General features: G+C 37.8%; 1 protein-coding gene across 4 annotated transcripts in view; it reads right to left on the bottom strand.

Moving 5' to 3' along the window:
- NALCN (sodium leak channel, non-selective) overlaps nucleotides 1-17,653 on the bottom strand; it is a 314,423-nt gene that overhangs the window by 23,401 nt on the left and 273,369 nt on the right. For 3 of the 4 annotated variants that reach the window (XM_080660974.1, XM_080660971.1, XM_080660972.1), the window contains 6 exons: nucleotides 13,229-13,349; nucleotides 13,039-13,137; nucleotides 6,979-7,072; nucleotides 6,364-6,470; nucleotides 6,076-6,150; nucleotides 5,200-5,319 (listed from right to left, as the gene is read on the bottom strand). In XM_080660974.1, the coding sequence (XP_080517100.1) occupies nucleotides 5,200-5,319; nucleotides 6,076-6,150; nucleotides 6,364-6,470; nucleotides 6,979-7,072; nucleotides 13,039-13,137; nucleotides 13,229-13,349 (616 nt within the window). The remainder of the gene's footprint in view (nucleotides 1-5,199; nucleotides 5,320-6,075; nucleotides 6,151-6,363; nucleotides 6,471-6,978; nucleotides 7,073-13,038; nucleotides 13,138-13,228; nucleotides 13,350-17,653) is intronic. The other variant, XM_080660973.1, reaches the window with a different exon arrangement.

Genomic DNA, 17,653 nt, shown 5'->3' with positions numbered 1-17,653 from the left:
CCTGGGCTTGGCACAGCCCCTGTCTCTGAAGTTAATAACTGTCTTAAAAAGGACAGTCAATATCTTCCTGAGCACAGCAATTTCATATTAAACTAGGCTTTGTGCTGTGTAAATGGGCTCTGTGTGCTATAGATCTTTTCCAGAGGATGAGAAAATGAATAGAAGAGAGCAGGAGGAAATGGATAATAGTATTTTTGTGTGGGATCAAGGAAGACTAAAAAAAGAAGGTATCCTATCTAATAAAAGAGAAACATGCATCCACAGTGAGCAGAAGGAAGGAAATATTAAAGATCAGAGCAGAAATGAATGACATAGGGACCAAAAAAACAATACAAAAGATCAATGAAACCAAGAGCTGGTTCTTTGAAAGGATAAACAAGATTGATGAACCTCTAGCCAGGCTCACCAAAAAGCAAAGAGAGAGGACCCAAATAAACAAAATCAGAAATGAAAGAGGAGAAATAACAACAGACCCCACAGAAATACAAAGGATTATTAAAAAATACTATGAACAACTCTATTCTAACAAACTGGACAACCTGGAGGAAATGGACACATTCCTAGAAAAATACAACCTTCCAAAACTTACTTAGGAAGATACTAAAAATCTCAATAGGTTGATAACTATGGAAGAAATTGAAGCAGTCATCAAAAAGCTTCCAGCGAACAAAAGCCAGGGGCCAGATGGCTTCACAGGGGAGTTTTACCAAACATTCAAGGAAGAACTAAAATCTATCCTCCTCAGACTATTCCAAAAAATTCAAGAGGAAGGAACACTTCCAAGCTCCTTCTATGAAGCCAGCATCACCCTAATACCAAAGCCAGATAAAGATAACACAATGAAAGAGAATTACAGGCCAATATCCCTCATGAACATAGATGCCAAAATCCTCAACAAAATTCTAGCAAATCAGATCCAGCACTACATCAGAAAAATCACACACCATGACCAAGTAGGATTTATTCCAGGAATGCAAGGATGGTACAATATTCACAAATCAATAAACGTGATACATCACATAAACAAATTGAGAGATAAAAATCACATAGTCATATCAATTGATGAAGAAAAAGCATTTGACAAAATCCAACACCCTTTCTTGATAAAAACTCTCAGCAAGGTGGGAATAGAAGGATCATACCTCAACATAATAAAAGCCACATATGACAAACCCACAGCCAACATCATACTCAATGGGCAAAAACTAAAACCATTTCCCCTAAGAACAGAAACAAGACAGGGATGCCCACTCTCACCACTCTTGTTCAACATACTGCTGGAAGTACTAGCCATTGCAATCAAACAAGAAGAAGAAATAAAAGGCATCCAAATTGGAAAAGAAGAAGTAAAACTGTCCTTATTTGCAGATGACATGATACTGTACATAGAAAACCCTAAAGACTCCAACAAAAAACTAACAGACTTAATAAATGAATTTGGCAATGTAGCAGGATACAAAATTAACACCAAGAAATCTATGGCATTTCTATACACCAATAGTGAACTTACAGAAAGAGAGACTAAAAAAGCAATCCCATTTACCATCGCACCAAAAAAATTAAGATACCTAGGAATAAACTTATCTAAGGAGTTAAAAGACCTATACATGGGAAACTACATGACACTGAAAAAAGAAATAGAGGAAGACATAAACAGACAGAAGAACATACCATGTTCATGGATTGGTAGAATCAACATCATTAAAATGTCCTTACTACCCAAAGCAATCTATAGATTCAATGCACTTCCCATTAAAATACCAATGGCATATTTCACAGACCTAGAAAGAACTCTCCAAAAATTCATCTGGAATAAAAAAACACCCCTAATAGCCACAGCAATCCTGAGAAAGAAGAACAAAGTAGGTGGGATCTCAATACCAGATATCAAGCTGTATTACAAAGCCACTGTGCTCAAAACTGCCTGGTATTGGCACAAGAACAGACATATAGACCAATGGAATAGAATAGAGAACCCAGAAATTGACCCAAATCACTATGCTCAATTAATATTTGACAAAGGAGGCATGAACATACAATGGAGTCAAGACAGTCTCTTCAATAAATGGTGTTGGAAAAATTGGACAGATACATGCAAAAAAATGAAACTAGACCACCAACTCACACCATACACAAAAATAAACTCAAAATGGATCAAGGACTTAAACATACGGCGAGAAACCATAAAAATACTAGAGGAATCCATGGGCAGAAAAATCTCTGACATATGCCAAAGCAATTTCTTCACTGATACTGCTCTTAGGGCAATGGAAACTAAAGAAAAAATAAACAAATGGGACTACATAAAAATAAAATGCTTTTGCACAGCAAAGTAAACCATCAATAAAACAACAAGAAAGCCCACTGCATGGGAGAACATATTTGCCAATGATATCAACGATAAGGGTTTAATCTCCAACATTTACAGGGAACTCATGCAGCTTAACAAAAAGAAGATAAACAACCCAATCAAAAATGGGCAACTGATCTAAATAGACACTTTTTGAAAGAAGACAGAAGGAAGGCCAAGAGACATATGAAAACCTGCTCAAAGTCACTAATCATCAGAGAGATGCAAATCAAAACAACAATGCGGTACCATCTCACACCTGTCAGAATGGCTATTATCAACAAGTCAACAAATGACAAGTGCTGGCAAGGATGCGGAGAAAAAGGAACCCTCGTGCGCTGCTGGTGGGAATGCAGACTGGTGCAGCCACTGTGGAGAACAGTATGGAGTTTCCTCAAAAAACTAAAAATGGAACTCACATTTGACCCAGTGATCCCACTTCTAGGAATATATCCCAAGAAACTAGAAACACCAATCAGAAAGGATATATGCACCCCTATGTTCATAGCAGCACAATTCACCATAGCTGAGATTTGGAAACAGCCTAAGTGCCCATCAGCAGATGAGTGGATTAAAAAACAGTGGTACATATACACAATGGAATACTACGCTGCAGTAAAAAAGAAGGAGTTCTTAACATTTGCAACAACATGGATGGAGATGGAGAGCATTATGCTAAGTGAAATAAGCCAGGCAGAGAAAGATAAATATCACATGATCTCACTCATTTGTGGAATATAATGAACAACATAAACTGATGAACAAAAATAGATCTAGAAAAAGAGATACATCAAACCTCAGGGAAGGTAGGGGACAGTGAGGGTAAGGGGGAGAGATCAACCAAAGGACTTATATGCATGCATATAAGCTTAATCAATGGACACAGGCAACAGGGGGGTGGGGGCATGAATGGGAGGTGGGGGATAATGGGGGAATAAGGACACATATGTAATACCTTAATCAATAAAGAAATTTAAAAAAAAGAGAGAGAAACATGCAAATTGACCATACCTCTGCTATGCCCACAAGCCACGCCCACCAGCCAATCAGAAGTGAGTATGCAAATTAACCCAGCAAATATGGCAGTGGCCACAGAGCTGGAGAGAGCAGGAGACTTGGGTTGCCCCCGGTGATGGAGGAAGCCAAACTTTCCACCCAACCTGGCCTGCCCTGGCCTCCGTTCAAGGCTACAAAGTTTCAATTATAGAAGATAAATAAATCCCAGATCCCAGGGCCTCCATTTGGATCGCCGGGGGGCGTGGCTGGCCTGCAAACCACCACAGGCCCCTCGCCCAGTTTGCCCCACATCCCAAGGGAACCCCCACCGTGAACTGGGACACCCTTCAGGGCAAACCAGCCAGCCCCCACCCGTGCATCAGGCCTCTATCCTATCTAATAAAAGAGTAATATGCAAATTGACCATCACTCCAACACACAAGATGGCTGCCCCCATGTGGTCAAAAATGGCTTCCCCCATGTGGACACAAAATAGCCACCACAAGATGGCCAGCAGGGGAGAGTAGTTGGGAGGGACCAAGCCTGCAAGGGAGGGCAATTGTGGGCGATCAGGCCAGGAGGGGAGAGCAGTTGGGGGGACCAGGCCTGCAAGGGAGGGCAGTTAGGGGCTATCAAGCCTGCAGGGGAGGGAAGTTAGGGGCAATCAGGCTGTCAGGGGAGCAGTTAGGCATCAATCAGGCTGTTAGGGGAGTTGTTAAGGGTTGATCAGGCTGGCAGGCAGAAGCAGTTAGGGGCAATCAGGAAGGCAGGCAGGCAGGCAAGCAGTTGGAAGCCAGCAGTCCTGGATTGTGAGAGGGATGTCTGACTGCCCGTTTAGGGACAATCCTATTGGGATCGGGCCTAAATGGGCAGTCAGACATCCCTCAAGGGGTCCCAGATTGGAGAGGTTGCAGGCTGGGCTGAGGGACAACCCCCCTCCTCCCGCCATGCACAAATTTTGTGCACTGGGTCTCTAGTTTATTATAATGTGTTATGGTTTGTTTAATCTTAACAATTAGAAAAACTTCACATTCTTCAATCTTCATAATGCTCACATAATACATGTAGATTATGAAATTATATTCCTAGTTCAGAGCAGGAAACAAAAGAGCACTAAAGACAAATAACTTTATCAAGGCTGAAAAATGGTGGACCCTAGACTAGAACCTTGGGCTATCCAACACGGTAACCACTACCACATGCTCTTATTGAGCGCCTGAAATGTAGTGAATATAAATTAAGACATGCTGTAAATAGAAAATACACATTCAATCAAAGATTTAGTACAAAAGAGAGCATGTAACATCTCTCCTTCATAATTTTTAACTTCTAAAAATATGACTTTATTGATTTTAGAGAGAGGAAAGGAGAGGGGCAGAGAGATAGAAACATCGATCGCTGTCTCCTACACACTCCCTACCAGGGATTGAACTCGTAACCTGGACATTTGCCCTAACTGAGAATTGAACTGGTGACCTCTGGTCAATGCTCAACTACTGAGCCACACCAGCCAGGCCATAATTTTTTTTTATATTGCTGAAATGTTGAAATGATAATACAGGGTGGAACAAAAGTACGTTTACATTTGTCAGTATGCAAAACACATTTATTCTTGTACTATTACTTTTTAATTATTGTATTATTTCCCATATGAACAACTGTAAACCTACTTTTGCCCCACCCTGTATTTTGGATATGGTAGGTTTAAAATATATTATTAAATTAATGTTACTTGTTTCCTTTCCATATTTTAAATGTGGCTCCTAGAAAATGTAAAATTATACTCATGGCCATATTTTACTTCTATTGGACAACTATAAAATTTTCAACTGAAATAAACAATTTACACCTACCAGGAGGGCAAAGTGAAGTACCACCCAGACAATGCCGAGTGAGGTCACCAGCAGGTCATATCGATTTCTCCTGCTTTGCCAGAAACCTGCAGGTGACATTGCTATGATCTTCATTGTAACCTGAGAAAAACAGTGAAGAGAGTAAATCGAGACTGTTTAGTACATATTTAAATGTATTAACTTGAGTCACATTATTTTTTTTAAAAAAGGTAGCAACCAAAGAGACGAATTTATCACATATATAAAAAAGCTGAGTAGGTAACACATATGTATTCTCCTCACTCTTTTCTTCTTGTTTTATGACTAGTTTGATAGCAGGACATTTTTCTTCCCCAAGTAAAAGACCATAGATTTTGGGAAACATCAACCAGTTCAGGGTGAAATAAGAATCTGCTAGTATTTCAAAGAGATTGCTGGAAGAAGAAGAATATTCCTGGAAAGTAATATGATATGGACCATATATTAAAATAATCTTGTCTGGGTCAACTCCCTTTACCACCACGTTGCAATTTGAGTTCCTGAATTACAGTGGTCTGTAGAGTTTGCCCTAAATATTTGAACTCAGATAACTAGACAGGCCATCATTCTGATACAGAAATTAACTGCAGTTTGCAATTCCTGTGATTAGAAAATTCCAAAATATAAAGTGAAGTCTTTGTTCAAGTTAAACTGAACAGACTCAAAAGGAAATACCCTAAGAGCACACTATCCCCCTCAAAAAAATAAAAAAAGAAGAAGAAAGAAAAAAAGAAAGACTTCAAAAGCAATGGGGCACAGAGTTGAAATAAGGGCCATCAAAGGAGGATACCATCTTACTTTAAAATGTGCACTGCCCCCCCTTCCCCATCCCCCAAACCCACTGACTCATTACAGTACCTCAAGAACAAAGATGAAGGTGAAAACGACTGACATTGTTGCCAAAGGAACAGTCACTGGGTCCTCGACATCCCACTGTATAGGAAACAGCATACATGTCTTTGCCTAAATCCACTGGGCGTTGGGCACAAAAAACCCCTCTCCCCTCTTCCTCCCATTTGAACACAATTGTGAGTTTAAACATTTTGTACTAAAGAGCGCAGAGCGTAGTAGATATGGCCATTTGTGATATTCTTGGATGCACCCATGAGTAATTCATCCCCAGAGTCTAAAGGTGAAACAAAGTACCTTGACAGAGAGCAGTACCGACTGGGCCAGGACAAGTAAAGCAATTGTCCTCTTAAAAAACGGGTGCTGGGTTATGTCATACATCTTGGCTCTAAAGCCATCATTATCTGGAAAAGAAAGGTTTAGGCAAGGGCATTTTAGACCTAACTCACATTTACTTCCTTGCCTTTCATTTTCTTTAATGCTCATCATAAAACCCATCACATTTCCCCACCCCCACGGCTCAATCTATTGCATAGTGTTTTGCAGGAATGGCTGGCTCTGAATATTTAAAACCATGGTGCATGAAGCCATCCGTATCAGAAGGAGAACCGCATCATTCAATTTCTGTCAGTTTAATACATTTCACTCATATGTCGAAAAGGCAAGCACAAATATTTTATTTAAAAATTCATTTTTTCATTAAGGCTTATCCTGAGAGCACTGAAGCACAGCCTTTGGGTGGTTGATTTTAATAGCCTTTGGAGAGATCTGTGGTTTGGAGCCTGTTTCTATATTAACTTATGCACAACCACCTAGTGGCCTCACGATTATTATTTTAATTGAAATCTTAGACTCCTGGGGAATCATGAACACTAGTGCCCAACATGAATAAAATCAGAGCATCTTTGATACCCGGGCGAGGTGGGAGATGAAGAGGCTGAGCTATCTTCAGTCGGCTCTTCAGATCTTCCCATCTTCTCTGATCTACAGTCAGCAGAGCCGTCCCCTTAATAAACAAAGGAAAGCAGAAAAAGGCCTTTTGTCATGTATTCCACGCCAAGGACATTGCACATGGGGTGGTGATACAAACAGGACTAATTTGGGGATTTTAAATAAATATATTCTTCAAATCCTATGATGGTTTGATAAACAGGGTCAGAATTCTCAAACTTGGTCTTGAGAGGGATGGCCAAAAGGGATGGCCACAGGCTTCGAAGCAGACCTTCAATGGGCATCTTTGAACGTTTCCCGGGTTTGGGGAAATCTAAAGAAGGTTTTCTGCATGATTAAATTTTCAAAAAAGGGATCCTCACTCTAATAGTGATTAGTTTCCTTTCATTTCATAGCAGAAAGTGCTGCAGCAAAATTATAGCTTGTCAATGCTACTGCTTCTGGATAAGTGTATTTTGCCTTAAACATGATTTTGAAAATCATTCTGATATGTGCAATTGCAAAATTATTTTTAAGTGGTATAAAGCCATAGAATTTGGATCTTTAAGAAATTACTATGACAACTGGCTAAATGAGATTAGGTATGCATTATTTTATCATAGAGTACTTCATTAAAATGCACATACATATGTTACATTTTATTACAATATAGTATTTGAAGTATAATTTAAGAAACCAGGGGAAAAAAAAAATACCCATTCTTCCTTTCTTTCTCCAGAGCTCTGGGACCATCTTTCAGAGATACCTCCTCAGTAGGTATGACTCAATACATAAAAATGTATTTGTCTTGAATTTTAAAAATTTATATAATTGGTATTCAATATGTGCTTATCTGTGCAAGTATTTGTCTTGAATTTTAAAAAATTATATAATTGGTATTTAATATGTGCTTATCTGTGCAATTTGTTTTTACCTTCATTGAACAATGCTTGTCATACAACTAGATACTAGATCTAATTGGTTTATTTTAACTGTGCATAGAGTATGCCATTGTACAAATATATCAGAAGTTACTCATTTTGGCTTACGGACTATAAACAATGTTGCAATAGACACAAAAGTACTATCTCATGATAAACACCTATGTGCCTTCCTCCATGGTAAATCTCTAGGAGAGGAATTGCTGGGGTCTAGAAATTTATACATCTTTACATTTATCAGATGTTGCCAAATTCCTGTCCCAAGAGGAATAAGCATGAACATTTGCCACTAGCAATTACATTCTTGTTAATGCTTGACATAATCAGACATTTTAGTTTGGCCATTTGATGTGTGTGTGAATGTATCTAGTTTGAACATTAATGAGATGAAGCATTTTTTATTTGTATAAGTGGTAATTCATGTTTCTTCCTTTGGAATCGCCTGTTCGTATTCTTTGCTCATCTTTATATATTTACTTTTTGATGTTTTGTAGACATTCTCAATATATTCTGGATACTAACTTTTTGTAGTTATTTGAGTTGTAAATATTTTCTTTTAGTCTTCGCTCTTTTTTCTTTTTAAATCCTCACCTGAGGATATTTTTCTGTTGAATTTTAGAGAGAGTGAAATACAGAGAGAAATATCAATGTGAAAGAAACACATCAATTGGTTGCCTCCCTCACATGCCCCTACCAGGGCCCGGGCCAGGGAGAAGCCTGCAATTGAGGTACATGACCTTGACTGGAATCCAACCTGGGACCTTTCAGTTCGCAGGCCGACACTCTATCTACTGACCCAAACTGACTAGGGCTTAGCTCTTTTTTTTTTTTTTTAAGTCTTGTTTTTATCATTTAGACAAAATGTGCCATTTATCATTCAACAACTTTTCATTTTAATGTAATCTAAGTTATAATTTTTTCTTTATGAATTCCATTTTGTGGTTAATGTCAAGAAATCCAGGTAAAAAATAAATTCTACATGGTTTAAAAATGGCTTATATTTTTGCTATTCATAGTTAGGTCATTCATTCACCTGGAGTTCATTTTTGAGTAGGCTATGAGGTAGAGTTTATTTTCTTCATCTATGACAATTATTCCAGTTTCACTTATTGATGCTCTCATCTCCTCTGATTTGTTGTGCTAATTCTGCTTTATATATACATGGATATCTCCTGGGCTTTCCATTCTGTTCTGTAAGTCTAACTTTCTATCCCTGTAACAATACTGGCATAGCTTTACTAACTATAAGCTTGTTTACTTTCATTTTCCACATTTTTGTTGATGCTGAACCGTGCAAAAGGTTTACCATTTACTTTTTTAAAAGAATCTGCTTTTATCATTCTTGATCCTTTGTATAGTTGTTTTTCTATATCTTTATTACTCCCTTCCTCCTACATTCTTCAATTTTACTGTTATTTTTATTGTAACATTAATTTTAATATTTGACATATTACTAATTAATAAATTATTTAGAATGTTGTCTTAATACTTCCAAATTCTGAGGGACTTTTTTGCTATATTTTTTATTATGGTAGAGAACCTGTTCTATACATTATCATTTTTTTTTACAATTATTATTTTATGACTTTGTAGAGGATACATTTTGTACTTGAAAATTGTGGGGGTCAGTGTTCTTTATATGTCACATGATTTAATGTGTCAAATTTCATATAGTCTTTCTTTTTTCCTGCTGATTTATGAAATTATTAGAGAAATATGTTAATATATTTCACCATAATTTTGGATTTTATAGCTTTTTAAAATAATTTGATTAATGTTATAAAATGTTTTTATTGATTTTAGAGAGAGAAGAAGGGAGAGAAAGAGAAAGAGGGAAACATCCATGTGGAAGAGAAACATCGATTGGCTGCCTCCTGCATGCCCGCTACTGGGGATCATGCCTGCAACCCAGACATGTGCCCTGATTGAGAATTAAACCAGTGACCTTTGGTCCATGGGATGATGCTCAACCAACTGAGCCACACCAGCCAAGGCTAATTAATTTTATTTTCATATATTTTAAGGAGTCCTTTATTTTTTCTGGGGATTTAATTTCTTTTGAAATTATTTAATTACACTGCTTATTCCTAATAATAACATTTGCTTTAAATTATTTTTTTCTGATATAAATATTGCTAAACCACTTTTCTCATTAACTGCAAATAAATACTTGTTTTTGGGATGCTATACGCATTCATATTTTCTTTTATTATACAAAACAAGATATTTTGGAAAGCTGAACTCTGAGATGATCCAAAAGAATAATAGACATGGTGATATCATCTAATCATTAATGTAATAACCTCTAAAAGTGCATTGTTATTAAATTAAGTGTATTAATCAAACTTGTCTTATACTAGGGACATTTAAAAATATATCTGTTATTGTTACAGATTTTGAACTTTTTAAACAGGGTTCCATTTTCTAGGGAAGACATAATATTGCATGATTCTGAATTGTTAAAGCTTATCTTATTTCACATATCTTTTTTTTTTTAATCCTCACCCAAGGATATGTTTTTATTGATTTTAGAGTGAGAGGAAGGGAGATAGAGAGAGAGAAGTATTGACTTGAGAGAGAAACACTGATTGGTTGCCTACCTAACCCACAACCTAGGTACATACCCTGACTGGGAATCAAACCCACCACCTTTTGGTGTATGGATCATTACTTCTGGCCAGGGCTCCCATATCTTTAGTTCTCTCTGTTGCCTATACATTTGGAAATCTATTTATATACTTTCAGGTATAACCATTAAAATGTGAGCTCCATAAGGGCAGAAATCTGTATGTGCTTAGTGTTTATGGGTTAGCGTCTTATGCTCTGAGGGTCAAAAGCAGAGTGGGGCACCTAGTAAGTGCTCAAAGAAGTCTGTTGAATGATCTATAATAATAAAAGCGTAATATGCTAATTAGATCGGGTAGCCAGACGACCTTCTGGACGACGCCGGGGCTGGGAAGGCCGAGCCCCTTGCACGAATTTCGTGCATCAGGCCTCTAGTTGAATAACAAATGAATAAGTCCTGTTACATAGCAGCTGAACTGCTACCATGGCCAAAACTTGCAGAAAAAAATCTTTTCTAAAATGTTCACATAATTTAGAAATCTGTGATTGAGAAATTTGTAACTCCTATTAATAGATGCATTATTCCAGTTTGTAATGTCTGGTGATATGATTTCTTCTCCTTTGCCTCTTTCTCTAAGCACACATTTGAGCTTCCATGCTCCCCTTTCTCAGGCAGACACGTTCCTTTCCTCCTTCAGAATAGAAATATAACTGGTGTTGGAAGTAGGCTGTAATTCTGCTTGCTTCACACACTCTCTGAGTTCAAGAACTACATTGTCTCCGGTTAATTCAAAATTTTATGTCATTGCATTTATGCTGCTGAATTGTGAGCTGCCATAGGACCTAATTCTTCTGAAATTAGGTGTCTGCTCAGAGGGCCTTGGATGGTGTTCTGAGCAAGCAGAGCTTAAACTGTCTTAATTGACTGATTAGCTTCTGCTCCTATTCCGGAATTCCCAGTGTCTGCTCCATCACATGCCTCAAAGGCATCTAAAAAGACCCATCTTCCTCTTTCTGCTTGGAATTAAACTGAACACACGGTAGGGTTGAAAGAAACTCATTTATGAATGTGTTAAATAAGGGGGCTGGGCGATATGCTCTCTATCCTTCTTTCTTACTCTAGAATTCCAGGTTTCTGTGGGGTAGTGTTGGGACCCAAGGGGGGATTTTTAAGTTGCACTCTTTGAAAGTCTGAACAAAATGACATCCTCATTCGGCACACATCAAAGGCGCCAATTGGCTGACTAACTGGCATCTCACACGTGGAGCCTGGGTGTGAGTGATACGGTCCCAGGCGTAGCTGCACAAACCAGAGCTCTGATGTGAGTGAGTTCGAATCAGTCCTCGCTGTGAATGACGGGGCGCAGCGCGGAGCTGTGCAGTGACATCTAGCTTTTCATTCAGTGCAGAACGACAGTCGACATTTTCATGCACTTGAATTGGGAGAATCACAGACTCTTGCAGCAATAGGCACTACTTCTGAATTCTGGCCCCATTTTCTACTCCTTATTTTATGCTGTCTTCTCTTCAACTGTGCATTTCCGAGTTGGAGAATTGAGAATAGCATATCTAAACCTTAGTGAATAGGAAGTGCTTAGAAACTGTATGTGTCTCAATTATTATGGTATCAGAAGACTGACCTTGACACAACAGGGGGCATGCCAACCATGTCCAGAAGAACAACATAGAATGAGTCTCCTCAAACTCATGTGTTTTTGGCAGGAAACTCCACTTGCTCTTTTCCCATTTGTGAGCTCTGTATTGATCATTTGAGCTGTTCTGAACTCAGCTTCCCAAGCTCATAAAGCATGCAAAAGCTTTTATTTTAAATATGTTTTTTATTAATTTCAGAGAGGAAGGGAGAAGGGAGAGAGAGAGATAGAAACATCAATGATAACAGAGAATCATTGATTGGCTGCCTCCTGCACACCCCGTACTGGGATCAAGCCTGCAACCTGGGCATGTGCCTTTGACTGGAATCAAACTCAGGACCCTTCAGTCTGCAGGCCAACACTCTATCCACTGAGCCAAACTAGCTAGGGCAGTATGCAAAGATTTTACATTAAGTTAGAAAATCTTTTTATCCTATGAACTAAGATTTTAAAACTTGTACCATGCCCTCCTCCCCATCCCATCAAAATAGAACTGGTGTTAGAAGTAACTCACCTACTGAGTTACTAAGAAGCATCTAATTTACATTAGTGAGAGCAGTATTACCCTCAATCCCTGCATCAACTTCAGCTATTGTACTTTAATAACTTGTTGCACATCCTTTCAATTTGAACAATAGGAGATGCGCCTTTCAGTTGTCATGAATGAATGACACTGTCACCAGAGGAAATGTAGCAAGAGAGTTGTGCTCTTAAATAACGTGCCTGAAAGGCAGCAATGAGGTTGCTTGTGAAATAGTTACAGAGATTATTTACACAGTCACATTACAGTTTAATGTGACATCATGCTGTGTGTGCAAAAAAAAGAGAGCTTAAAGTGAGTGGCTGGAAAGGAATAAACTCTGTCTCACACCAAGAATTCTTACCTTGTTTTCATTGAAATTAGCAATAACTACTCCAACAAAAAGGGTCAGTCCAATCATGCAACCCAGGAATACAAAAACATGAATATAGATTCCATGCATCTGTATAAATGAAAAATATGGTTATTCATCAAAGCAAGTGAAAGCAGCTGATGCAAGGCTTGTGTTCAAAGGATTTCATGGGCTTGCTTACCGGCCCCACACGATGAATAATAACATCCCTCACTTCCACCCAGCCTTTCAAGGAGAGAACTTCAAACAATGCCAGCATGGCATTTCCAACATTGTCAAAATTAAAGTTCCGAGGATTCGCCCTGAAAGTCAGAAAAAGGAATGTTCTGTGAAATTCCAATAAGAAACACCCTAAGGCAAATACTTGTAGCTCTTTCCAGTCTTGGGTGCAGAGTGATGTTTAGCACTTGGAAGGTGAGCTATATAGGATCCTTTTGCTAAATCATAATGCTGTGTGTTGTAGATTATTAATTGTGTAATTAATTATTAGGTAATGATGGGCTGCTCTCAGTTGAAGACAACAAAATGCTACACAACTTTGAGTTCTAGCTCCAGAGGATCTGCAAACGTTCCCGGCTTGTCCTGATTATACTGAGGACTGGAATACACGTTCCAGTTAGAAACTGCATAGGAGATTCTCAAAGGGGCATTGGAGTCTGGGTAGGAATTTTGAAATTGGTTTTTAATTGGAAATCTTTCTAATGGCATAAATTACAATTCCCCATGTTAGCACAGAAAATGTAAAAAGAGTAGAATTTGGCCACTTTATTTCATTCTGTGTCCTCATGTGAACATCATCACACTGTAAAGTAGCGAGAGATCACTGAGAAGACACGATGTGCTGGCTCATAGCCGTTGTTTCCAGATCACTCTCTCCCAGTTGGATTTTTTTCTCTCACAAACGCTGATGTTCTGAACGGATACTTCCTGTGTTCCCAGTGCACAGTATGCTGCTAACACCCACAGCACGTTCCCGATTTCAAAACATTGTGGCCTCACTACATTTTTCAGTGGGAGAGGATGTCTTATTTCTTGTTTTTCTGACATGTTTTATACTTTTTTTTTCTTCGCAGTTACAAAAGTGATCTTTTCTACTCTATTTCCCTTAGTCATTACAGGTCTGAGCTACCATTTTTGTTGCTTATAGAAGATTGAAGAGTTTTTTTTATTTATTTTCCCCTTACCAGAGGCTATTTTAAGTAGTTAAAAGATTTAGACAACCACACACTGAAAAATCAGGACTATCACTACATTTCTTGAATTTGATGGAGAATTCAGCTCAGGAGATTATTTATTTTTTTAAATATATTTTATTGATATTTTACAGAGAGGAAGGGAGAGGGGTAGAGAGCTAGAAACATCAATGAGAGAGAAACATCGATCAGCTGCCTCCTGCACACCCCCTACTGGGGATGTGCCCGCAACCAAGGTACATGCCCTTGACCGGAATTGAACCTAGGACCCTTCAGTCCGCAGGCCGACGCTCTATCCACTGAGCCAAACCGGCCAGGGAGGAGATTATTGAAGAGAGTAGGCCTACTGAAGCTTATCTAAATTATATTTTGATATTTTTCCCCCTGCTAGCTCATTTATCAAAATGTAACCCTCACAAAAGGTAACTCACTTGGGAGCAATCTGGTTTAGAATTTTTGTACCACCATTTTTTTTTTTTAAAGCCACAGAACAATCATGGGATGTATCCTTATAAGTTCTTTTTTATTTTTATTTATTTATTTATTTATTTATTTATTTATTTATTTATTTATTTATTTTAAATATATTTTATTGATTTTTTTTTTTTTTTTACAGAGAGGAAGGGAGAGGGATAGAGAGTTAGAAACATCAATGAGAGAGAAAAATTGATCAGCTGCCTCCTGCACACCCCTTACTGGGGATGTGCCCGCAACCAAGGTACGTGCCCTTGACCGGAATTGAACCTGGGACCTTTCAGTCCACAGGCCGATGCTCCATCCACTGAGCCAAACCAGTTTCGGCTAAGTTCTTTTTTAAATACTAAATAGACGGGGATCTAATAAGAAAATATAAAACTGAAACTGACTTGCTCTTAAAGGTTTAAGGCTATTTGGTAGAAAATGTTTTCTACATAGTGCAAAAGCACTACTCACAAATTCATATTCTAGGATTCTGATTTATATTTTTTAGTATGAAGTTATAAGCATATTCTCTTGGATTTTTCCAACAACTTTTCCTTTGGGAGTTTCAATTAAGTGTAATATATATTTTACAGAAGACAGAAACTATAAGGATTCTACAGGTGCCACCATTTTCTCAAATAAAGATATTTTTAAACCAACTGAGCCAGCTCTCAGATCTGATGTTAAACTTTCTTCCTCATCCATCCACCCCACACAGTGATATTTACTTACTTATTTTTTTTTATTAGTTGAATTTATTGGGCTGACATTGGTTAATGAAATTATACAGGTTTCAGGTACACAATTCTACAATCCATCATCTGTACACTGTATTGTATGTTTATCCTCCAAGTCAAGTGTCCTCTACCACCATTTATCCCTCCTTTACCTTCTTCTACCTCCTCCAGCCCTTATCTTCTGTAAAGTGTTTATTTTTTTTAGCTGACTTTGCAGCAATCAAAACTACTTTTAAAAGTAGAGTATGTTAAAAATACACTTTTAGGCTAAACCAAGAAAAATAAAACAGAAGATCATAGACTTAAATAGTTGGAAGAATATATAACATTTAAAGATAAGAAAAATAAGTATTTCTCAGCTTTAGTCATATGAAATATTTGTATATGCTTTATTCACGTATTTAAAATTGGAAAGATTAAAACTTTACCTACAACCCACAGAGGACTTCAATAAATCCCAGTCTTCATCTGTTACTGTCATTTTACCTGTAGCTCTTCCTTGATTTGGAAGGCTGTTTAAATATCATCTTTTCTGGTTACCTTTTAAAGATTACAATCTTATTTATCTAATTCAGAAAACTAAGACATTGGTTCTGACCTCACAATTTGGTCAGTCTTTTACCTTCCAAAGGAAAAGTGCGCCAAGGTCCCCAAGATCATGATAAGGAGAGTTTCCCTTCTCTGGGAAGATGGGGCACCATGGAGGAAGAAACTTAGCCTCTACCCTCGGGTGTGAAAATACAGGGGATGACCTTATCCCAAATGGCCCCCTATGTCTTACAACTCTGCAATCTAGTCTAAAAAGTCAGAACCTTTTTGTACGTTCTAGAACACACTGATTTATTTATTTATTTATTTTTTTGCCTTGCACTTTGGCAATAGCAATTTGGGTTTCCTCAATTTGCAACGCCTTACCTCCGCCGAGCCCCTCCCAATCACCTGCCCATGACTCTTCCTCTTTTCAGCTGCCTAATGCCTATTCGTCCTTCAAAAGTCAACTGAGTGTCTTCTCCTCTGGGTCCTTCGCCCTGGTCCGGTTATAGTTGGGTACGGTGCCTCTCCTTTGTGTGCCACTGAACCCTTTGCCTGCTGTATCCTATCCTGGCCAATACACCAGGAAGCTACAGAAACTTACGCCTCCGGCCTTTCCCCAGACAGGTATCTTCCAATATTCTGGAAGGGGCCCAGCAGTGAGTTCACATGGCCCCATGTTTTTATTAAACTTACAAGAATAAGGTAGTTTTATACTCTTTTTCTTAAAGAATGTTCCCAAATGGTTTGTGCCATATGGATTCTACAAAAAATTGATCTCCTAGACTGTATGACAGTGTTCCTTAAAATTACCTAGAGGTAAGCTTTCAGGTGAGCTTCAAGTGAGCTTAGGGGCTTATTTATGTAGCACCAAAGCCCTTAGCATATTATAGTAAATTACTTATAATTTCCTTTTCTGTTCTCCACTAGACTTCAAGCTCCTGGGGGTCAGGGGCCATAGCTTGTCCCCAGTGACAGCATAATACCTGGTGAATAGTAAGCACTCAATAAATGTACTTATTATGAAACTGAGTACTTTGTTGATTTTTCTCTCATAAATTACATTTTGCCATATCAAAGACTTCTGATGAAAATAAAACACACAATATTTAAACATATGGTATGTTTAATCCTTTTTAGCAAGGTAATTTTTATCTCATCAAGTCTTAGTGGTTCCAAAGGAAATGAATGTATTCATCTGAAGAGAAAATACAAAAACCAGACTATCTCCTGAATTAGTGCATATTGATGTCCTAATTATAATTATCAAAGTATTCCTCTAGGCCAATTCCCAGATAAAAGTTATTTTCTTAATCCTAAATTAGCCAATATAAAATTACAAAATTTTCAGCTGCTAATTCTTGGTGAGCTTATTAAAGAAGGAAAATGTAAAAATTAGCTGGTTACAGCTAACATTTATTTGATGAAAGATTTCTGTGTCCCTAAAATTAACCCAAGTCACAATTTTCCGAACAAATGGACAAAAGCTATTGTGATGATGTTCAAATGATACCTCTTTATCCATTTAAGCTTTTAAAGTGTCATTGAACTTGAAACCCCTAATAAGTTACATAAGACATTACATTTCAATTAACTCTGACTTTAAAAATCATAGGTAGATGATTTTATGAAACAAAGTGGAATAACATAAGGCACAACTGGAAAAAAAACCTTTACTTTTCT

Source organism: Plecotus auritus (genome assembly GCF_963455305.1).
Source record: "Plecotus auritus genome assembly, chromosome: 3".
Taxonomy (NCBI): domain Eukaryota; kingdom Metazoa; phylum Chordata; class Mammalia; order Chiroptera; family Vespertilionidae; genus Plecotus; species Plecotus auritus.
Note: the sequence above shows the minus strand (reverse complement) of the source record. Positions and strands in the feature narration are given on the sequence as shown.